General features: G+C 27.5%; 2 protein-coding genes across 3 annotated transcripts in view; both read left to right on the top strand.

Moving 5' to 3' along the window:
* The window catches only part of LOC129958340 (collagen alpha-1(I) chain-like), an 84,261-nt gene extending 72,169 nt beyond the window's left edge, over positions 1 to 12,092 (top strand). For both annotated transcript variants that reach the window (XM_056070759.1, XM_056070758.1), the window contains 13 exons: positions 765 to 818; positions 917 to 1,024; positions 2,395 to 2,502; positions 3,188 to 3,295; positions 3,716 to 3,823; positions 4,814 to 5,029; positions 5,592 to 5,645; positions 6,770 to 6,985; positions 8,410 to 8,602; positions 9,738 to 9,841; positions 10,688 to 10,759; positions 10,960 to 11,181; positions 11,602 to 12,092. In XM_056070759.1, the coding sequence (XP_055926734.1) occupies positions 765 to 818; positions 917 to 1,024; positions 2,395 to 2,502; positions 3,188 to 3,295; positions 3,716 to 3,823; positions 4,814 to 5,029; positions 5,592 to 5,645; positions 6,770 to 6,985; positions 8,410 to 8,602; positions 9,738 to 9,841; positions 10,688 to 10,759; positions 10,960 to 11,181; positions 11,602 to 11,748 (1,710 nt within the window). In that variant the 3' untranslated portion in view covers positions 11,749 to 12,092. The remainder of the gene's footprint in view (positions 1 to 764; positions 819 to 916; positions 1,025 to 2,394; positions 2,503 to 3,187; positions 3,296 to 3,715; positions 3,824 to 4,813; positions 5,030 to 5,591; positions 5,646 to 6,769; positions 6,986 to 8,409; positions 8,603 to 9,737; positions 9,842 to 10,687; positions 10,760 to 10,959; positions 11,182 to 11,601) is intronic.
* Positions 12,093 to 17,831: 5,739 nt separating this feature from the next.
* On the top strand, positions 17,832 to 22,565 carry LOC129958074 (acanthoscurrin-2-like). Its single transcript, XM_056070244.1, has 3 exons — positions 17,832 to 17,905; positions 20,752 to 21,260; positions 22,529 to 22,565. The coding sequence occupies exons 1-2, from the start codon at positions 17,894 to 17,896 to the stop codon at positions 21,247 to 21,249; spliced, it is 510 nt and encodes a 169-aa protein (XP_055926219.1). The 5' UTR covers positions 17,832 to 17,893; the 3' UTR covers positions 21,250 to 21,260; positions 22,529 to 22,565.
* Positions 22,566 to 24,799: the final 2,234 nt, after the last annotated feature.

Genomic DNA, 24,799 nt, shown 5'->3' with positions numbered 1-24,799 from the left:
GTTTTATGAGACCAAAACGAACTTTTGAGAGGGAAAAAAAACACAATTATTATTAAATATATTTTTACAAAAATATTTATAATGTGTGGCTTGATAAAGGTGGAAAGATACACACATGTAAGATCTTGTCATAACTCGTCTAAAATTGACAAGCGACCGATAGTTTGGTGATCATTGTCCTAGAATAAGATGTCACCTTACTCCATGAGATGTCTCCTTGAGAATTATATATTAGAGTGTTAAACATGTTATGCATTTTTTAAAAAAAACCAAGACTTGATATCCTAAAGACCAGGCTTAATATCTTAATACCATAGAAATAGATTAAAGTATTAAATTAAGGTGCTGATTTGAACTATGGTAACTTCTGGATACGTGAATATATGAATTATTTTCTATGTATTAACAAAGAAAGGCATTAATTATTAATAAAATTTACATGAAGGAGTAAAATAATTCAACAAATGCATAATTAGGTTTTCATTTAAAATGTGTTTCAAGAAAATGTCCATTTTAATATTATGTAGCATTGAAATATTTATATGATAACTGATTTAGACAATTAGATTGGTCCTAATTCTTTGAAATAATTTCTGTAAAGGATAATTTCGTAAAAAGATATAAAATTTAACAGACATGTTACCGGATTACTTATTTTATTGCTGAGATTTCATTTTTCAATAGATCTTCTCCCTTGATTTTATCATGATTTGCAATTGTTTGTGATTTTATACCTAATATGCTTGATGTTTTATGTTTTTTAGGGGAAACAAGGTAATCCCGGCGTGTCTGGCTCATCTGGTCCACCAGGACTGAAAGCAAGTTTTATTTATTTATTTAGTTATTGAATCATTTCCAGTTTTAATTGTTTAATTTGTTTATTTATTTTTTGTTGAAACATTTTATTTCTTAATAGGGTCCAAAAGGGGATTCTGGTAGAATTGGCACACCTGGACCACCTGGTACTCCAGGCATTCCTGGATTTCCAGGAGCGAAAGGGGATGTTGGATCTGAAGGAAGACCAGTAAGAATCATAACTCTCTTTTTTGAACTTTTGGGAATATATATAAAAAACATTATTATTATTTTCTGACTCGCGAAATCTGAAAATTATTATACACCTAGTTGTAAGATATTTCAGTTTTGTTATCGTCACTTAATCTCTTCTTTGATCAATAAAATACATCGAAATCCGATTTTATTTATAATATGCATAATAACTTGCTGCTTAAAAAATATTAAATGATAATTTTTTTCATACTTTTGTAAATATGTGTGGAATTCTGCATAAATTGTATAACTGATATATAATTTTATTTTACTTAAAATGAAATGTATATTTCCGTTCATATTTTCACATTTTACCAGTTATTACATATTTCGTTCATATTTTACAGATATTTAAGCAATAAAATTTGCTCAAAAATTAGAAGTCTTTTTGGAAGTAGTAATTTAACTTCATATTTGCATTTTAAGGAAAATGAGAAAAAATATTTTCCAAAATTTTAAAATACCCTCCTTGCATTAAAAAATATTTTTACATGTTAATACGTAAAATAATTATTTGAAACAAAAGTAAAAGAACGCATTTAAGATGATAAAATAATCATATAACTAGAAATCTCGTAGCAATTTACATGAATGGAATTATTATCTAATTAATATTTTAAATTTTGTATTTTACGATTTTTGTAAAAATTTTAAGATTCTCTTCCACTGACGTTTTAATTATTCAGAATCTTTCGATTTCAAATGGTTAGTTAAAAAATTACTATATTGAGATTTTATTTAGTAATACACACTAAGAATCTCTTTGAAAATATTTTTTGGAATTATGTATTTCAAAAACTTTAATATAAAGATTGAAATTTAAATAAATACACGATTTTTATTTAAGTTAAAAGGTGGGTAAAATGCTGTTTATTTCTTTTATCGACAACAACTTTCCTCATAGCATTTAAAGACTCTAGTGGCAAAACTTTTAAAAAATTTCATCTTAAAATTAAATTAAGCTAATTTGTCAGAAATAGATTTTTTTTTCAAATATTCTCTCCATCTTCTTTTACACTAAGCCTACTTCGAATGGTCAAATGATCGTTTTTCGATGGCATTTCCATTGTGATGGTGAAATGGCGGTGCATTTAATGTTAAGTCCATTTCAACAAAACTGAAATTGTTGGGAGGATGAGTAATAAATATTAGTGCAATAAAAATACAAAAATTAGGTATTTTTATAATAATAGCACTATTCAAAGTATTTATCTCCATTATTATATTTAACCGCAAATTGAAAAATAAATAAATGTGTCGTTATGAGAAAAAAATCTTACTAATGCGTTACTTATTTTTATATTTCTAAATTAACAAGATTTCTTGCTGCTTTTATGCTTATAGGGACCTCAAGGGCCTGCTGGTCCACCTGGACCTTCTGGTGATAAAGGTCCTCCCGGTCTGCCTGGTCTGCAAGGAAGACAGGGTCCTCAAGGTACTAAAGGTTCTCAGGTATATTAAATCTTATTTTTAATAAAAAAAATTCCTGATTAAAAACTTTTATTATACATTTTTTATTTTTTTCTGAGGTGGATATTTGTTCAATATCTCTTCAAATCTTTATCATTGTTTTTAAGTGAATTATTTTCTTCTTTTTTTTTCTTGAATAATTTTCTCCCCCCCCCCCTTTTTTTTGTGAAACATTTACTTAAAAGATTCTGATACATCCAATAAAATACGTATGCATTAATCTATGGTAAGTTAAATTTTTAGCAGGCCATCTTATCAATTGTTTTAAATTTATGTCTGATATTTGCATACATCAATACTTACATAGTATTATTAATAGAATATAACTATATGTAAGATTGCTGTAAAAAAATATCGAAAATTTTGCAGCTACATTGATTATCTTTGTATTTTACTCAGATTATGTTGCCTATTGGAACTGGTTAAATAAAAATAAAAATTTTCTACCCAATATTCAAAGAATCATAATACTCTACAAGAGAACCAATTTAATTCTAATTCAAAACAATTTTATTTTCATAATCAGTTAAACTATATTACTTTTAATTATTTCTTTAAAAAGGTGATAATAAGTTTAATTTCCACACTTTTTATTTATATCTGGCCAGTTGATTTATTTTATAAAAATATTTTAAAGATATTCATTAATAGATATGACATTTAACAGGGGGAAAGAGGCCCGGAAGGCAAGCCAGGGCCAGATGGAAATCCTGGATTACAAGGTTTGCCAGGACAACCTGGTCCTACTGGTGTACCGGGAGAAAGAGGACCAGAAGTAATTTATTGTTATATATTTTGAAAATTGATCTATATTTTGCAAACAACCTTTTTTAAAATTTGCTATTGATTCACATGATGTTATATATAGTTACTGAAAAAAACATTACATTAAATTTTTTAGTAAACTTATAGCTTTATGTATTTGTAGAAGGTGGATAGAAAAATAACTGCTTTCAATTAAAATTTTTAATGGATTATTTTTATTTGTTGCTATGGGATGTTACAATGAAATTTTGTAAATAAAAGTAAAAATATATGTTTTTATTTATCTTAAATGTTGTTTTATTTAATATTTAATGCTTATTTTTTTACAAATTCATAAATTTCTGAATTTCTGATGCTAGCATTTAACATTTTGCTTTCTTTGCCTTAAAGTTCTATTTAGTTTAATAATTCTTTTTTTTTTCCCCTTAAGGGACCTTCAGGAAAGGATGGACCTCCTGGTGCTCCTGGTAGGGTTGGTGATAAGGGACCAGCTGGTTCACCTGGATTGCCTGGTCCAACAGGTTTACCTGGCCTTCAAGTAATTAATTTCAGTTTGCATTTTTAAATGTATTTAAATTACTTGGTTTTTACCCATTTGAACTCCAAGAATGCGATAATTAAGGAAAATGCTATTATCTGAATGTCAATATACATTCTGTATCTATATGTAATTTCTGGCTTAAGTTATAATTTCTAGCTATGAAAGCTACAAGTAAAAATATTTATTGATTTCATATAATACCAAACAGGCATTGTTTTAAATTTACCCGTGCTTCTTTAACTTTATGGGGAGAGTTTTTCCGATACTAAGTTAAAAGAACACTTATATTTTAGAAATCCACTGTCTTTGTCGAGGGATAAAATCTGTCGATTTTATGCTTATTTAACTTCATAATTGATTTATTTAAGCCACACTATTGTTTATTTCCTAAAGTAATATTCATATAAAGGTTTATTTCAAATCTACTAATGTCCTCAAATGATGCATGATTCCAATTCTTCTAAAAACTATTACATTAAATGAAATAATATAAAAAAAAGTATTTAGAAACACTTGAATAATTATTTTGAGGTGGATGCCGAAATGATGAAAATAAATTATATTATACCCATCTGTTCAATATATTTATTTTCCAGATTTACTATATTTATCAATCTGTTTTTTAAAAATTTAATCTCCCTATGGTCGCATAATTTTTATAAGGATGAAGGTTGATATATGCATTCCTTCTTATGTCACATAATATTTCCTGATCATGAAGTTTTATTACAAACATGCTAAATAATCATAGAAATTCAAAAAATTACTCTTTGGTGAGCATATCGTAATTAAATGACAACTGTATCAATTAAATAATTAATTTTTCACAATCTAATCGTCTCCATAATTGTAATGTGATCTGTTCTATAAGGATTGGTTGATAAATTTAATGCTCGTATCCTGCTTTTTGAAATCTTATAAATGTTGCATTCACAAATATAGAGTATTTCTTTAAAAATTTACTTTAAAATTATATGGGTTTTATAGGGCATCCCTGGTCCATCAGGACCAAGTGGACCTCCTGGAGAACGAGGCCAGAGGGGAGAAAGAGGTATACAAGGTGCTCCTGGACCTCAAGGGCAGCGAGGTGTACCAGGCCCTATTGGTTCAACTGGAGATAAAGGCCCCAAGGGTGATGTTGGAGCTGCTGGTGAGAAAGGTCATAGAGGTTTAATGGGGCTACAAGGGCTTCCTGGACCTGTGGTAAGATGTTTGTGTAATTATAGAATATAGTAAACTTTTCAAATTTTATTGAAATGTCTCTTATTTTCATCATTTTTATTTTATTATATTCTATCTTGATGAACATATATTTCAGGATTCTTGAAATATTTTTATGCTTCAGAGTATTAGATTATTTTAAAATAAACAAATTGCTTATTTTGAATTATTCCTCTTCTCTCTTTGTATATTTTAGTTCTCTTTATTTTAATTTCGTAATTAATCATAATGAAATTAATAGTTTATTGCCTACACTGAAAATGAATTTGAAAATAAACTTCATTTAACTGAAATAATGAATTTTTGTGACCTTCGAATTGTGATGTTTTTTGCTAACTAAGTGAAATGCACATGAGAAGAATTTTTCATACTTTACTCCCGGATGATAAATTTCCACTGCATGTTAAGAATGACTTCAACTCCAATTTATTAAAATTTCTTTCTTGCTAATCAATAAAATGAATGTTAATGTTATATTATATTCATTATATTTTGTTAGATGCTAATTTCATAGCAGTGTTTAATCTATTCATATCAATTATAGGGTCCACCCGGAGATAAGGGCATGACTGGAGAACCTGGACCACCTGGAATGAAGGTAGCATTTTTCTGTTATCATTTTTTTTCTGCAGAAAATTAGTGAATTTAGACTTTTTTTATTTTCTTTTTAGAAAAAAAAAATCATAATTGGTGATCAAACTAATGAAAACAGTGGTTGGTACAAAACTATTAAAACTGAATAATTAAGAAACCATAGTGATTACTTGACTATGAATCATTTAAGGATTTTTAAGAAATAATTTAATTTCAAACATATTTGTAAAGAAATTGCAAAAGTACGGGTATTTACTTTTTCTTCTTTGGAAGAATTTTGACTATTCAAAGAAGTCATTTTTTAAACTTTCAGCTGCCTTTAATATTATATCGCATTTATCTTCGAACTTTCTATACTAATATTTTTTTTTTTCTGGAAGACAATATTACTATGAATAATTTTAGTTAACATGCGTGCAGTTTAAAAAATTTAGACCTCAATCATTGTGTAATTTGGATTGTGTGACCTAGAAATTCAGATTCTTGATGCCATCAAAACTTACTGCTTATGTGGGGAGGGCTTTTTTCGCATTAAATGTTTTTTTTTTTGTGTGTGCCGAATGATTTTTAAAATATTTGATTATTCATGCATCCTAGAATCTTGAATCATTATTAGCATCTCTTTGCTTAACTGCACAATTGGATGGCAGAGTATTTATTCTACACTTTTTTACACTTATCAATATCTATATCTGCTAACTGATTATAAAATAAAAAGGTTAGTTTAAAGATTGAAAATACATTGTGAAAAAACTAAATGTGCTCTAGATTCCGATATTTAAGAATAATTCCGTCTTCACATGAGAAATTCTTGTACAAAATATTATCATAAATGATGTCTTCATTGATTGAATGCTTAACATTTCCATTATTTCACAAATAGGTAAGTGCTAAGTAATTCAAAATGTATGTTTTTAATTCAGTCCAACGATAGCTGTCAACATAAAGATTTTGGAAACATGAAAGAAATTTCGACATTTTCCTTTTTTAAGGTATTTTCTTTAGAATTTAGATAGTAAGTTATACATTATTAAATCATGTTGGTATGCTTATTATACTACTTTTGATATACAATATACAATTTTGTAATATATAATTTTTGAATTCATTCATACTTATTATGTGTAGGGTCCAGCTGGGCCTAAAGGTCCTCCAGGCAATCCAGGAAATCCTGGGCCTCCAGGGATATTAGGAATACCAGGACCTAGAGGTCCAACAGGTGAATCTGGAAGAGATGGACCTCCTGGTCTTACAGGCCCACCTGGTCCTCCTGGTCCACCAGGGCCAGGTTTCCAATATGATGCTGCTGCGTTGGCCGCATTAATGTCTCAGGGACAAGTTAAGGTAATTCTTAGTTTATAAATCTTTTTTTTTTTAAATGCTATCAATCTATTGGAATGCTCAGACTTGAGGTTCACAGTTAGTTTTTTAGTCACAAATACAAGCAAATTTCTAGTGATACACATTATTTATACATTTACATTTAATTACATTTTATTTATATTTTACATATAACATTTTATTTATAAACTTATAAATGAGCACTTATTTCTACTCACTTCTGCTAAAATATCTAAAATGCGGAGAGAAATCATTTTTGAAATGCAAGTCAATTTAACAACTAGAAGTTCAAATGAAGTTCAGGTTAAAAATTCACTTAAAGATTTTGATAAATTCGGCAAATTTTTAAAACTAATTCAATCTGCATATTTTACAGCAGTTGTGTGGTTTCAAAATGGGACATTAATCTAATACATGAGTGAGCCAAATTAATAAACAATCTTTTTCTTCAAACATTTTAAATATATTTATTTATTAGTGTTGCTCAATTTTATTGTTATAAATTGCATCTAAATGATTGTTTAAAGAACAAGTACTTTTCTTTAGAAAACGAGGAATATTTTCTGTTTTTTATCTTGTCTTTCAATATGTTCTGAATTTTTAGATTTGAAGCTTCAATTCTTATTTCATAATTGCTGTGCTTTTCATTTTCCGTCTGAAATATATTTAAAAAGAAACTGTTAGAAGTATTCACTTGGTAATTTTATGTATTCGATGGGAAAACAAATATTAGCTATAAAATTCCTTAAATTGAGTTCATATTTTCAACAACAGTTATTTGGTAATATTTTTTGTTCACATTTTTCTTAACTATACTTTGTTTATTTCATATGGTAATAAAAATTATTTCCTTCTTGCTGTATCTTTTAATGCTGTTCTGTTTTATTTCTTCAGTTAGTTTTTAAACATGAAAGAAAACAATTTTAATAAATATAGCACAAAAGTAAATAATGTTTGATATCAACATTAAATATTCTATGATGAAATTCAAAATTATTTTTAAATGTACCGTCAAATTTTTGTAACTAAAAATTGTGTGAAATAAGATTTTTCTAGGCTTTTTTAAATCTTAAACCTTATTTAATAACATAATTTTATTATGTATACCAATGGTGTAAAAATTGGCGGGTAAGGGTATACACATATTCCAAGAGCCCATCTATGGCTATAAAAAAATTATCTGCTGATTCCTCCCCCCCCCCCATTTTTTTATGGTCAAAGAGGAGGAGAAGAAGGGAAAAAATGCCCCTAGAGTACCATGTACATTTACTTCACCATTGTTTTTATTGTGAGCTGCTTTTTATTATTTTTATTTGTCATGAAAACTTACTTTGAACATACTAAATAACTGTCATGTTAGAATCCATTCTCATTTAAACTGTATTTGTTCATAAATGGTATGATAATTTGATTGACATATTTTATAGGGACCAGATCCTCTTTTCGGTGATCAACCAGATCTAACATCTGCTTCAGATGAAGAGAAAAAAGAGCTAATATTTAAGTTCTATGAAAAGCTGGTGAAAGATTATGCAGAATCACGAAAACCAACTGGAAAGAAAGAATTCCCTGCTAAGACATGCAAAGAATTAGCCGAAGCACAACCTGATCTTCCAAGTGGTAAATTTATTAAACAGTGATAATTGCTTTTTAGTTTTTGATTCTTGTTTGATATCTTATTTATCAACATTTAAATAAATAATTCCTGGAAGATTTTTTAATGTACTCATACTAAACCGTGCATTATACATCTGAATCACAAATGGTGTTTTAGTCATCATCATTTACAATTTGTCTATTACCTCAACAAAAGTAGTAAAACTAAACATTTTTATACCAGGAAACAAAATCCAAATTATTACAAATATGCATAAAAATATTGATGAACGACTATGATAATCTGAATAACAGTTTTTTTTATAAATCATTAAAAATAACAAAACCACTCTAAATAGCATCTCCGAAGTTTAAAATTTTTCCATGGAATTTATTCGTATGACATCACATTCACATGACAAGTATATGTTCATATTTTATCTAATTATGGATATACTATCTAGTACCAATGTGTTTGTCATTGATATTTTACTCTTTCTATGTCAGTTCTTTCACAGTCTATAAATTAAAAAAAATTAAAAATTTGAAAACTTTTTATTATTTTCTACTTTTTAGTCTTTTATATATTTCATAATTTATGTTTATAAATATTATGAAATCTAAAAATTAATTTTTCGGAATCAATTTCTGGAGGCGATCTACAATTATTTTGAATATTATGAAATCTCTGCGAAATCAATTTCTTATCTAAATTAATATATTAAGCGATAAATAAAAGCTCAAATATTATCAAAATGTTCTATTATTATCAGAAACCAATAGCATTACTAAATTTCAGAGCTTTAGTACATGAAGAAGGGAAAGAAAAATAATTTGCAATATTTTAACTTTACAGAAGAAACACACGAAGCGACGTAAAATCACTGAAAAAGAGCGCGATAAGAACAAATTAAAAAAAGTAATAAAAATTATAGAGCGCATGTTTTATGGAACTATGTCCTTCCGCAAAACAACGATCTGATATTTGAGGATTATTATTATCAACTGGTATACTTTAACCATTTATGGTTCTATAATGGAATGACAGTTAGACCTTAATTATTCGGCAAGTTAATATTTTATTATTACAAAGATTTATACTGAATTCAATATTTTACAGGTTATATATATTTCTTAATTTTCTTTTTATTTTTTTAAGGGAAATATTGGATTGATCCTAATGGAAACAACCGTAATGATGCTATTGAAGTTTTCTGCAATATGGCGACAAAAGAAACTTGTATAATACCAGATCCTGATGAGGTAAAATAGCAGCATACATAGTGTAGAGATTTACAATATCTTATTGTTTATCAAGAAGATTTTAAAATATTTTTAGGCAACTTTGTTTGTGGTTCGATTTCGCTTTTTAGGTTTTTCTTTGTGTTTCGATTTTGGCAACCAATGAAGATACAAATGTTAGCTCGTATATTGCCTGTTATATAATATTTTCAATTCATTTATATGAATTTTTGCTTTCCAACTTCGAACTGTGTATAAATATTTTCACCCTTTGTATAAAGTTTAAAAATGTTCTTAAAATAAAAATAAAGGAAGACATGTCGATATCGATTAAGTTTCAGCCAACAATATTGCTTGTAAATATAAATAACTTAACAGCCATTGTAGAATTTTTATAATTAGAGGAGGAATTGTAATAAAATTTATTCATGTGTAGCCGTGAATTTTATTCTTACGACGATCAAATAATTCTTACCATCTGTTGTATCGTTTGATAAACATAATTAGATATACACTTTTTTAAATGTACCTATATAGGAATAGATTCCATTATTTTGGAAAGGAAGCGTCGTTTCGAAAATATTTTAGTAACAAATATTCTTTTGAAAAGATGTTTTTACTGCGTGGTATGTTTGTATTTTGAATTATTTCTTTAAATTTTTTAATTATTTTTAGTATTTTTACTCACTTTTACCTTATCCTGTGGATTTTATGATTAATTTTAGTCATACCCTGTTATATTATGATTGAAATTAATACGTATATAAAAATTCATGTAGATATTTAAATTTTTTTATTGATTGATTTTATTTCATTTGTGATGTTTATGTGTTTTATGTGATAGAAAATTATTTATATTTTCTATAGATACCACGAGAAAGCCATGTACGAGGACGTGGACAAAAAACATGGTTCAGTGAAATGGAGTCTGGATCACCCGTATGTTTTTCTTTTATTTCTACTTTTTAAAATTTTGAGTCATCATTTTTTTTATAAATGTAAAAAAAAAAGAAAAGTATGTTTTGTTTTCTTATAAAAAATTGACTTTCATTGCGGTATATGCCTAATTCTTATTTTTATGATCAATTCCTTTGATGGATACAAATTATGAATGTTAATAATGCATTTTGATTTTACAGTTCCACTACAAGATCGATCATGGACAGCTTACATTCCTTCAACTTTTGAGTGAAAAGGCATCCCAGAACATTACTTATCATTGTCGCAATTCTATTGCATATTATGACGCTAAACATAAATTCTTCAAAAGGGCTGTTCGATTAATGGCATACAACGATCTTGAATTATCAGCTGAAGGAAATAAACATTTTGTCTACACCTCTTCATTTGATGGCTGCCAGGTGATTAAAATAATTTTCTGATTAGTACTTCATTTCTTTTTTTATAGCTAATACAATTATTTTTAGAAATAAAATATTTAATTTATTATTTACATAGCTTTTATACCATGCTGTTAATTAGAACATTTTTCTTACATAAAACATAGTTTAATGTATAGAATCTTGTAATCCAACATTCACTCTTGAGGAAACTAAAATGTGCATAAAATGTTTTTTTGGGAATTGTACATTATATTTTAGCCAGATTTTCTATTTGAGAAGGAAGGTACATATAACATAAAACACTTTATAAAGGTTGTTAAAATGCCTTTAATATTTTTTATGTTGGATTCGGGGACATACACTGAGTTTTTTTATTAACTTTTTGTGCAGATTTGTTCATTTTTGTATTTTTAATATGCTTTTTACATTTAATTTCAGAAAAGAGATGATGATTGGTCCTATACTGTGCTACATTATTCCACTGAAAAGCCTCAGAGGCTACCTGTTATTGACATTGCACCACGAGATGTTGGCTTACAAAATCAAGAATTTGGCATTAGTATTGGACAAGCATGCTTTGTGTGATCTCAAAATATATAAAAAAAAAATGAAATAAATTAAGTGTGATAATGGATTTTCTACCTTATAACAACAAATAGCCAGTAATTATTGAGATGTCTTTCGTGCCATATTTGTAAAGAAAAAAAATCACCGGTATTTGTATTTTTTACTGAATGTCATTTCACGAAAATTTTTGTCAAGGTTTGAAATGCTCAAGTGTATTTTTCTTCCCGAACTAATGAGCATTTTAAAGCTATTTCAACACCATAGTATTTTATGTCTTACTGAAGATTGTTAAATATTTCACTGCCATTTTTTGCTGTATTTATAACATTTTAATGGAGTTTTATTAAAAAAATATGTTTCAATTTGTTTATTGTGATTATTTACTTGCTGCATTAAAATTGTGTTTTCTGTGGAAGAGGTCTGTTCACTGCAAAGATCGGAATTTCAAATGTTTACTCTCTGGGTCTTATCAAGAATCTTTCTGCCTTAACATATTTTCCTTTTATATGATGCTTCTTAATATATGATTAGATAAACCTTGCGGTATAATTAGAGTATGAAAGGATAAGAGGCTAGCGAATGTCTTAAACACAATAGCGGATTGCCGAATAGATAGACTATAAGGCTACCTAGGGATGAAAGATTCAAGTAGAGCCATTTGGCAATTTGTTTAAAAAGCGTTATTGAAATACTTATCAAATAAATTTATTTGAAATGAAAATATTAGGGATATATTATGTTTATATAGTGAATTCTTAAAATTTTAGTAATCATTTTTTTATAATATATTAAAAATTGATTATTCATGAACTTATATTCCAAATGACAGGTCTTGTAAAATAATAAATTTACATATATATGTTTATTTGAAATTTATTAATCATTTATTAACTTTCTTAATAATTTTTAATACTTATGTTTTGTAAGAAAATCATTAACTAATGATCAGGCTAATTTTTCATAAATATTATTACTTTTTCTTATAGTTACTATAGTTTCAAGATACATGTATAAAAGAAATAAAAGCTTAATATTTGCATAAAGTTATAAAAATAAAATAACTAATATAGATTATTAACATATCGATTAAGTTAAAAATCTGTTGAAGTGTGAAACTAAATTTTCCAATTACTAGAAGAGGATGGTAGAAGGTTCATAATGTGCATGGGTAGGGCCTGAAAAGCCAAAATCCTACTCTGCTACTTTATAGTCATGCCAAAAATATCTTCTTCAACCATTATTATATATGAAAAGATTGACTGAATTTGGTTTGTCTTCCTGAAAGACAGTACTTTCAGCCTTATTTGATTGCTAAGGTTAATTTCAATTTGCGTTTTTTTGTTGTCATGAGCAACAACTACTTTCCTTTGAAAGAGTTTGTGTGTGTGTGTGTGTTTGCATTGTGTCTGTGTGTTAGCAGCTTTTATTGTAGAATGGCTGAGTAGCGTACCTGTGATTCAAAACAATTATAATTGTTGCTGCACTGCGTATTTAAGGAGTTATAATTCCCACATTTTGCAGAACTGGATATTTTATTATATTTCTAAACATCAGAGTCGTAACATGTAAGCTTCTCAAACTTTCTCGGTTCTCTACCAGCAATGATTTAGCCATTTTATTAATAAAAGCCTTTTATTCTGTTTCTATTCCAGTAAATATAATTTTGCTACTTATTCCGGCAATCTTTAGCATTGTGTGAACAATCACCATTGACTATTTTTTGAAAGATTATTTTGTCAATAAAGTCGACTCTTTCGTTTTATTAAATTTCTTGCTTTATATTTCTGGATTTATTCTGTATCCGATGTACAAGTATCAATAACTAAGACTTCAGAAAAATAGTATCCAAATCAAATAATTTTCATATTAAATGATATTGACAGCATATAATACAAAATATGCAAATAAATAAAAAATAAAGGAAATGGGAAAATGTTACGGTACTGTTGTGAGATGCTACTGTGAGATCAGAATAGCGTTTCCCGCCTCTAAAAATCTGGTCAATTGATAATGAACATTTAGCACTCTATGTTACTTAATGGCTCGTGAAGATAACTAAAAAGAGTTAATTACAATAGGCAATTGATTTCAAGAGCGAACATAAATTATACCCAGGAGATCTGAGAGATCTCCCAAGTCTACCGGAAAGTAAATGGTGTTTTATATTAAACTAATTATCATATACCCACATTACGTTTGTTTTTCATATAAATTTATTAAATTCATTCATTGAAGTTGCGCAATTCCAATATGCTTATGTGTTCAAAAATGGCTGAAGAAACGACGATTTTAGTAACACCGATTAATTTGTTCTAAAGGAACTTTACTAAAAGGGACTAAATATTTCCATTCGATAAAACATTGAAAAATAAATGTTTACAGTTTTTTTTTTAATTTTATAATTTTGAAGAAAGTGTTTTATTTAAAAACGTAATTGTTATAACATTTTTTTTCGATTATGTTTACATTTTAATTGAACCAGTTTGTTCTTGTCCTTGAAACATTTCATCACGCATTTGCACGTGTTCTTTGATTAAAAGACAGAATCTATATTGAGAGAATTTTGATGGTTGTCAAATTTTGTTAAAAATTTAAATTCACATGATATTTATGTATATTGCTGTATCACAATGAGACCTGCAAGAACGTCGGAAACATTATAAGATACTATCAATCATCATCTGCAATATGATATTAAATTAAGGAATTTGTTAACTTTCACAAATCTATAGAACTTTGATGCAAAACAATTTCATTGAAGCTGTCTCTTTTTTTGGGTTTCAGATTACCAGCCAAAAATAATAATAGTATAAATATGAATTTATGAGTAAATTTTATAATCCAGCTAAAAGTGAAAGGAAAAACTCAAAAATATTTAGAAATGACTTCAATAGTTCGTAATAACATAACTGTATAATTTTAATTCATTACCACAGATTATCAGATGCAGTGGTCAACACATCAATTTTAGTCACATCTTTACTAATGAAGATTATAGACTGTTAGTCTGTATGTTGGCTGTCTCAAAAACAAACCATTGAATCGTGAACTACCAAATTTGGCTCAGGTATACTTCAAACACTGAAAAGGGGCCGTAAGGAATTACTATTCATTACCATTTAATGAACAAAAGTTTGTCCGAATTTGAATTACTTAAAAACTGGGCCAAATTTGGGTGTTTAAGGCTGCGTTTGGCAATAATTTCTGAAAGAATTATAATACAAAATGATTTTCATACTAGTTTAGAAAGCAAATATTAATATTTTCAATAATATTAGTTTTAAAGATGTTATGATAATCTGTATAATTTTAAGAGCTTGATATTATTATCGTCATCTACAAGCAAAGTCGCTCACATTGACCATGTTGCATCGTTTCTTGATGGGAGAAAGGATAGAAGAAAAATCAAACATGCTATTAAACGACAGTCGGGAGGTTTGAAGACGGGATTTTGTTGTTCATTTCTGGAAAAAGCTCAAAAATTTTAAGATTTTTAATGGAAGGAAACATGACTATATCTAAAGCGAAATGCTGACTAAAAGTTTTTCTTTAAAAATATTTTCATGTATTTTGCACGTAAAACATTTTCAAAAGCTGCAAGTAACCATTTCATTGATATTAAACAATCCATGCTGCTTTTAGCGAGCTTTTATCAAATTCTTAATCCTGATTTAAGTTATATGTCTCACCCTCTTTTAATAAACTTAATTGGATTTAGAAACAGATAATGGTAATATAAAGAACTGTTTCTTTTCCATATCAATGTTTTCTGATTTCATATAATTTTCTTTTAATTACACCTTAATATTGACTCGAATTATAGGGATTACTGCATTTTTAAAATTTCAAATTGTTCCTTTTTTAGTTTTAATGTCACATTTACTTGAAATTAAAGATTATTTCATTGTCATAATAAGAAATTCAATCCAATATTTTGAGAAGTAGTGGCGGATAACTACATTCGTTTACAGTTTTGTCAACATTAAATTTAATATACCTGTTGACAAACATTAAAATTTAAATTGATGTAACTGAAGATGATTTATCCATTATTTTTTATTCTCAATGCATTTTTATTCCATTTTTGATTTTCGATTTATTGTTCCATCTAAAATTTTGGTATTTTAAACATTTAACTAGGTATAATATTAGTCATTTACAAGACTCTTCAATTTTATATATCACTTTTCAAAAATTACAGTTCATTACATTTTGGAACTTCAAATGGAAATTATTACATCGGATAACTTTCATTCCAAATTATTAAAATACGAAAAAAAAACATTTAGTTTAAAAATATTCAAATTTTAAGTTTTATTTATATAATTTAATAATTTTAACTAATAAATTGGCGCCTAGTTTTTTTCTCTCACTTAGCTGCGTGAATCGATAAATAATGAAGAACTGTGTCAAACATAGCAAATGATCAAATAACGGCTCAAATAACGGTACTTGTAGGTTGTTAATCACCACTCTGTAATAGACAATTCATAATAAAACTAATCGGCAAGTTTTTAATTTAAAAACCCGATTTTTTAAGAGCTGAACGAAACCGTACCGTAAATATAATCTTGATGCAACAACTTATTATATCCTAATACTTCATTTCGAATGGGCATCTGCTACTAACTTCTCATTATTATGACATTTATTTTATATACTAATAGAAAAATATTTATATTTTAATCAACAAAAGGACTTTATCACTTGACTTCAAGTTTATTTCATCAATAGCATTAGCATTTATTGATAAAATCTTTCGCAAGGTTCAACAATACTTCTCTGTTAATTCTTTGCACTTAGAAAAGTAATTGGATGCATGATTACTTACCTAATGCAAGGACTTGATTATTGTCCCAAAAATAAATATATGTAATTATTTTAAGGTGGACTTCTCCGAAAGATTAATCTACATCTTCTTACCACTCTGTAAGTATTTTTAACAACCAAAATGAAAATAAAATAAAATAAAACGTCAAAATGATGCGTAAGAAGACATCCGCGTGCAAAGGGTTAATACACCTGGAGTAGTTAAGGCCATCTTCAGCCTTGATACCTATTTAAGAATAAAAATGTGATATAATATTCCTCTACCCAATTCAGTGTGTGACGAAGGAGTAGAACCAATTTCAGATATGTCTGCTAAAAGTCTCGGCCTTCCATGCTCGTACCATGAAACATTTATTCGTTAAACTTCAATAGCATATAGTCTAAAATATTGAAAAAATACCCACACTGTTTAAAATTGGTATTTACCAAGAAATGTGAACGGAAATGCGTGTAGAGTCATGATAAATTGAACAAATTTCAGATGATTAGATATTCTTAACGCTACTAAGAACCAAATACTCTTGCTTCTCCATAAAAATTTTAATTACTATTTAATCGGGGACATCAGATTCAATGATTAATCAGAACAAATAAATTTTTTAAGTGATTACATAAAATTTGGAAGAAAAGGAAGTCCTCCCCCACTTGAAGCTTTTTAATTTAAGAGATAGTATATGCATTGAGTTTTTTCCTTTTACGAAATGATAGTTTTTTGAAATACTTTAAATGCATTTTAATTTGTTTATTAAAGTTCATTTATAGAATAAAATTATCATACTTTTTTTCTTTCATAACTTTTGCGCTAATTATCCTCAATTAAATAATATTTAATTATTTTTAAGTAACTGTATATACGAGAATTTTTTTGTTAACGTACTGACTTCGTAAAAAATGAAGAACATATCGGAAGTGTCATTCTTATTTAGCAAAAGAAACAGATGTAACAGGTCGCTGATAATCTGACATACATTTTCCTATGGTTTACGGTTTTTTGATAAGGTTAGAGACCTCATCTCAGTAAAATAAGATCCTTTTATTTCCAATGAGGAATGAATAATACCCGTGTTTCAAGAATTATTTTTAGGTTCGTCTTTGTCACTTTTTAAAGAAATTGTTCGTTTTTCTCACATGAGTTATTCCATACAGAACACATAGAATGGCTCTCAAAACACGCCTCTTGAAATAAAAAGAAATTTAGATATTGTTTGTATTTCAGAAGCAGGAGGAAGATATATAAGGGTACTGTTGACTGTATGCCATATCCAGTCGTCGAAGTTTTAAAACTGTCACAGTAGATCTTCTCATCGATATTCCTCTTGGATTATAATTTACTATGGACCTTAAAGTAAGTACATCAATAACGATACATTTCTAAAATATTTTAATCCTGATTTTAGAAAAATTTCTAGTATTTCTAACTTTTAAGGTTTTGAATATTATGCTTTACTTTGAGAAAAACAAAATGTAGTTACAATTTTTAGATACTAAAATTAAATTAAGTTTACGGATTAAATTTGTAGAAAACTTTATCACATTTTTGAATGAAAAACTTTGTCCATCTTTGAATAATTTTAAGTGTTTTCTTTTCAAAAGCCACCAAAAATTAATTTATTCGATAATATAAAAGTGTGAATTAGGTGATTTGAAAATTTGACTAAAATAAATTATTCATTGTGAATTGCCAAAACTTATAAGTCTCTACATATTTATCTGACAAGTTTTGATTCAACTTAATAAAATAATTTAATAAAAGCGCATCTTTAATAGTTTACTAAAAAGTGTTTCTTTTGCATAAATTATTTTCTAATCTTAATTTAAAATTTATTCTAAATATTATGCGATCTTGAAATCAGTTTTTCTCAAATTCGCTATTAACTGGCATCACTCGCGTTGATTCAAAATGTAATTAATTTATTTTATTAAAATAATGCATTATTTTAATTTTTTCATAAATTAATATTTATTAAAATAATTTAATGTCATTGAAAATATGTAAGTCTGTAAACTATCGAAATTACTATCACTCTAGGAAACGAATGAAAATCGATAGCAAAATTCAACATTCACAGTCATGGAACAAATCAAGTTAAATAAAAGTATATGTTAAAGAAATTGTTAAGATTCTCAATTCACGTGTATGTTCTGCTTTCTGTTCTATACATTTATTAATATAAAATCAGACTGATTACCTTTTCAAATTTGTGGGTCTTTGTAATGAAGTATAACACATTTAGTGCTTTTATCAGTAAGCAGCAATTTCATTTAATGGATATATAAGAAAAATATTACATAGTTTCAATTCGGAAAAGACTTTTTAAAGTTTTAATTATAACAGAAAAAGAAAAGAGTATAATGCTGGACTGAGTATTGTCATATGCGTTTTTACTTTACATCATATGATACCTGAATTTTTAAAAAAATTCAGGTATCATATGATGTAAAGAATGTTTTAGAGTTTTTTAAAATAGTAACGCACCTTTAATAGTCTTAAATTCTGTTTTCTGTGTGTGGTAAAACTTCTATGGATGTTAAAACAAACAATGAAAGTTTTGAAATGGAATTTTAAATCTTTTTCACCGTGGAAAAACCAATATCTGTGTTTTTGAAACAAGAAGTAATCAAATATATATAATAGTTAGTTAAGAAACGAATTATTTGTGTCGTTTTTAAGGAAACGGATTCTTTATGAAGATATCATTTTTTAAAGTTAATTTTGAATTAATTAAATAAATTAAAGTGAATTTATTAAAAATGCATTTTCTGACTGCTGAATGATACAATAATGAGAAAATGACGCTATGTTAGTTTTTGAGATAAAAATTGATTATTTTTCAACATAATTTTTTAATTTATAGTGATGGAGGAGTAAAATTATTCATTTTATCTGATTAATTTGATTTTCAGAAACTTGAACAAAGAAGACATTTACCTGTTTCAACAACTTATACTGAAATTATCGCTCTTAAGCAAAACAATTCATTTAGTATAAAAACATTTAGCACAAAAAAATCAATTATCAAGAAAAGATAGTTAGCTTTTGTACTACTGACAACAACACACCACAAATTCATAAGATTTATGCGAATGTTAGTTACATAATAATTATAAATGGGGTTATTTACAACTCTCATTTTTCTTTTTTTAAGAAAATAAATATTTTCAGCTAAAGCATAACTTTTATAATACAAAATGGATGCTCGCATTTTTCTTTCGGAAGTTCAGAAGACTTGAATTTGTTCTTTTTGAAAGCGATTCTCTACGCCAATAAATGAGCTTTCAATAAATGCGAATGTATTATAAGCGAACCTTCTATCGAACATTCTAATGATAAGATAATTTATATCTATAGAAATAAATAGAAAAGCAAATCAATGTAACAGAAAGCGAAATAATTACTTACTTTCATCTTTAATAAATGAATTTGTGGAATATTTGTGTTTTAAATAAAATATGACGGAACTAATTTTCTTAATAATTCTGTTTCACGTTAAGGAAGGACAAAGTATCTAGCTAATATAGAATTTAGATTAGATAGTTTCGAGTTTGAGACCCCATATCACCCTTGTCATAAGACCGTGACTCCAAGTTACGAGCATCGTCCCCAAATAGATTTTGAGTAGCTTCCACCCACTTTAAAGTTAAGGTAAGTATCAATACTTAAACGAAGACTGATTATATATCCTTTAAATACATCAATATGATTATTTGTTGCAATTCAAGCACGAGTAGAATATTTAAATAAAATAAACGTTCTTGAATAATTAGAGATCACCCTCTTTCTGAAATAAAATTTTATATAACATTTTAAAAATGATTACAAAATACCATAACAATCAATCACCGTAAATTTATTAAAAAATGGTTCACCGAATCTGAAACTTCATTTTTATACATTGAACACGAATAATTATAATCATTATGCTGAATAAGATTTCTTATATTTTACGCTCTTTATATTTTATTTTACATTTTATTCTTCTTTAATATTTTATGCTCATTTATTCATTGAAATGACACCCACCAGTTTTTCAGTTTTATGGCATTAGTAAATTGGTGTACTTTGTTACATCTTCATCTCTGAAACGATATGAAATATTTGTATATCCTCTTGAAAGTACATTTTCATTAATCTGATTCTGACAATTCGGTTGTTTCTTTTTAATGTCAATGTCTATTACACGCTTCTTTCAGGGAATAATATTTGCCATGGCTACATTTCAAGTTTGTCTTTGCGGATTCATTGGAGGTGGAGGTGATGGTGGTCAGCTAGGTAAAGGTGGAATAGATATTTTAAACGGAGGATTCGGAGGTGGAGCTGGACTAGGAAACCATGGTAACAATGCTGGATTAGCTCTTGTTGTTCCCGTTGATGGTCTTAAAATTGGAGGACAAGGAGGCGGATTTGGTGGAAAAGGAGGCTTTGGAGGATTCGGAGGTCATAATACATTCGGTGATCTCGGTATTGGTGGAGGAGGATTCAACATCGGAGGAGGTCTAGGATGGAGACCAAAAGGTTTAGTAGGAAATAATTTTGGAGGATTTGGTGGAAAAGGAGGATTTGGAAATTTTGGTGGAGGATTTGGAAACTTCGGAGGAAAAGGTGGATTTGGAGGAGGATTTGGCATTGGCGGAGGAGGTTTTGGTTTGAGACCTGGATTCGGAACTAATAAAGGAAGTGCATGGAAATAGAAAAAAATATCGTAAGTATTACTGTATTACTTTTTTAGTTAATATCGTTTTGAACAGATGCAATGAATTTCTTATATTGACAAACCCCATACCAATTTTATAAATTTATTTTAATCAATAATTGCTTTTCTTTTACGAAAACAAAATACTGGATGCATTTGAATTGCGGAAAAAATCAATTTTATTTGTATTTATTAAATTAATAATAGAATATTAACTCACATTTTAATGCCAAGAAATCACGAAATACACCAATATATTACAAATTCATATGATGCTCTGTTATCAGACTAATAGTGCTTGATGGCTGATTTGTCAAATAATATTTTATTTAATACTAATAAGCATGTAAATGCGTAGTCTTTTATATTTATGTAATGTTACAATATATTAATCAAAAATGATAATTTTATTATTAACTGAAAAAATCGTGTAATATATATATCAGCTTTGTTCTTGAATTAATATATTCTATTCTGTTCATTGTTATTTTTGAAGAACTTAAAATTTCACTTTAGAGTTAGAAGGAAAATGTAACTTGAATTGATAAATCGAAAGTAGCACAAATAAAAATGAACTTCCACGATTCATTTAAAGCAGTAAAATGAGCTGTACTAACGACAGCAGTGTGACACGTGATGCATGTCGCAGTTTAAAATAAGAACAGTAGTCTGAGAAATGCAATAAGCATGAAATAAATTTTTTGAGGTAAAACATTAGTCTAATCATAGATTTTTCTAATAAAAATTTTTATTGTGTACAGTGTATTGATTAATAAAGAGCAAATTAATTTAACAAAAATTCTTCTTCTCTGAGAGAGTCCCTATGCCAAACTTTGTTATATTGAGTGTTATACTGAGTTTCTATTAGAAAATATGTTGATATTCATCTTATAGAAACGCATGAAAAATTACCAAAAATATGCTCAAAAATTAACATTTATGTCCCGATTTTTTTTAGCATAGAATTTTACTGTAAACATTCTTATATGTTCCTCATTTCGTCTCTTATTTGTAACTTTTTTTATTTGGTAAAAGGTTTTAAAATAAAAAAATTAGTATATTTTAATATAGCTAAACCCCCCAAAAAAATGTATTTCAAATAAAGGCTAAATTTGTTTGTCAAAGAGTTTTTTTATGAAATTCAAAAAGGATTTATTTCAAAAGCATGAAATAATTATAAAAAATTTTCAGTTCAGTATAATATTCAAAATATAATTTTTGTGTGACGTACATTTGTCAAAAGAAAATTAAAGCTCTCTGTATTTTTTTCTTTTCAGGAAACCTTCTTTTTCAACTATTAAGATACGCCATCCATTTCTGTAGTAAAGAAACAATGCACATATGCCGTATTCCATTTTTCAGATATAAATGTATCAATACAAAATCTCAATAAATATTTTGATTCCCCTTATAGCGGTTTTTATCGCAACCATATAATACATATCTCTATCTTAATAATACATATCACTAATCGATTTGCACTCGTAATTGTAAAGAACGCCTAAAAGACGTTAGGAAAAGCTCCAGTTTTGAACGATTTTGAAAAATTTAAAAGGTATAATTATTCTTGATTAAATAACTATGAGAGAAGACAGACAATCTTTTATTCAAATGTTCTGATATGAGTTACGTGTGAGCAAATTTGTAACCACAGATATGATCTTTGACATCGATGAACATTGTGTGATTCAGATAATTATGATTTGGATTTCATGAAACTAATGTTCTACAAATATTATTGCCTTATTACTGAATAGCGTGATCACTGGTGTTTAGGCAGTCTAGCGTGGCATTCATATGTGGTTAAATTAATATGAATTGGACAAAGTTCTAGGCTATTAAATGACTCTGTTGCATAGAATCTGGAAAGACTATGTTCAATTTAAACATTTGTATGTTTCTGTCTTCAGTTATTCAAGAATGAATAAAATCAAATAATAAAAACCTAATTTTCATATATTTTTTTTAAATTAAGATTTATTAGAATTACAGGTTGAAATAAGTTGAGAGCTAGTTCGCTAGCTGAGAGTATTTCAAATTTAACTAACATTCATTTAAACAGTTATGTGTTATTTAATAGAATTTGTATTAATTTTGTACATTTTTTGTTAACCTCTTAATTTCTCGGTTTTTAATAAGTTTAAATAAGCCGATGGCTAGAGAGCTATATATTATACTTTCTACGATGATCACTATATGTATCAGCAATGCACAGCAATGTGAAACAAAGAAACTATTCTAACCAATATCATATTAAATTAAAAAATAAAGAATTCTTTATTTTAAAATGAAGGAAAATTATTTTTAATCTAGTAAATAACAGGAATAATTAATTACACAAGACGCAATATTGATTCCTGTTTAAAAAATTTTTTCAGAAACAAATTACAAACGAATTATGAAGGGCAGAAATATATAAAAAAAATAAAATGTAAATAGAGAAAGTAAAAGCAAATTTTAAATTCAATTTAATGTTTGGAAAGTATAAAAAATGTTTACTACTTTATAATTTATTTGCAGCATTTATTCTTTTTTAATCACGCAGATGCTACTCAGAGTTCATTTAAGTGACAGTACAATCTCATGATAAATATAATTTTTCAAACCATATAACATCTTACTTTCTTTTATCTTACACTGGGCAATGATGTCAAGCCTTGAAAAATGCGCAATGAAATTAAATTGGTTTAATGCAAAGATTAATTAAAATTATCTATCTCCATATATTTTTTTCATAGAGAAAAATCTGAAAGTATTTTAGAAGAATACCTTCTGTTTAAAAATCTTCTGTGGGGAGTGGATGGGTAAGAATTTTGAATCAACCCTTAATTTAAAAGCTCTTAATGGAACAATGTTTCGGAAAGTTTTCTATTCATATACGAATTATGCCTCTAAAAGTTTTTTAACCGACTGGAAATGTATATTAAACTGTTAATAACAGATTGCGGCTCTTCAATAGAAAATGACGGATATGAGTAAATAAACTATAAAAAATAATTATACAAAAATAATTCAAAATTGTTAGTGTTATGAATTATGTTGATAATAATTATTAAATATCATATTTCTTATATTAACGCCTCATATTTTAGATTTGGTTTTAAATTAATTGACCTTTTCAGTTTTAGGATTCATTGAATGTTAAGTAGAAACTAATCGTTATTTGTTCAATAGTAATAAACAAAACAATTTGGCTAAGAAATCGCCAATTACACTTTTACTTTATATAACACAGCTTTAAGTTCTTGAGATAAAAAGTACTTATGCTAGTTTAAGATATAAAATTAAAATTGCTAAATTCAAAAATTGTCAAAAACAAATTGTCGGATGCTATCTCGAGAAAAGATGCCTCTTTTGAGACGATCTACGGAACGATCCATTTTTCGGACTTTTTCATAAGAACGGGCTGTTAATCAACTAGGCCGAGTGCCATCAATCGAAACAAATGGTAGTCAGAAGGAGCAACGTCTGAAGACTATGGCGAATAGGATAAGACCTTCTATTTTAGCGTTTCCAAGCATGTCTGGACCGGTCTTGAGACAAGTAGC

The sequence above is a fragment of the Argiope bruennichi genome, chromosome X1, assembly GCF_947563725.1.
Source record: "Argiope bruennichi chromosome X1, qqArgBrue1.1, whole genome shotgun sequence".
Taxonomy (NCBI): domain Eukaryota; kingdom Metazoa; phylum Arthropoda; class Arachnida; order Araneae; family Araneidae; genus Argiope; species Argiope bruennichi.
This window is presented reverse-complemented; position numbering and strand designations above follow the sequence as displayed.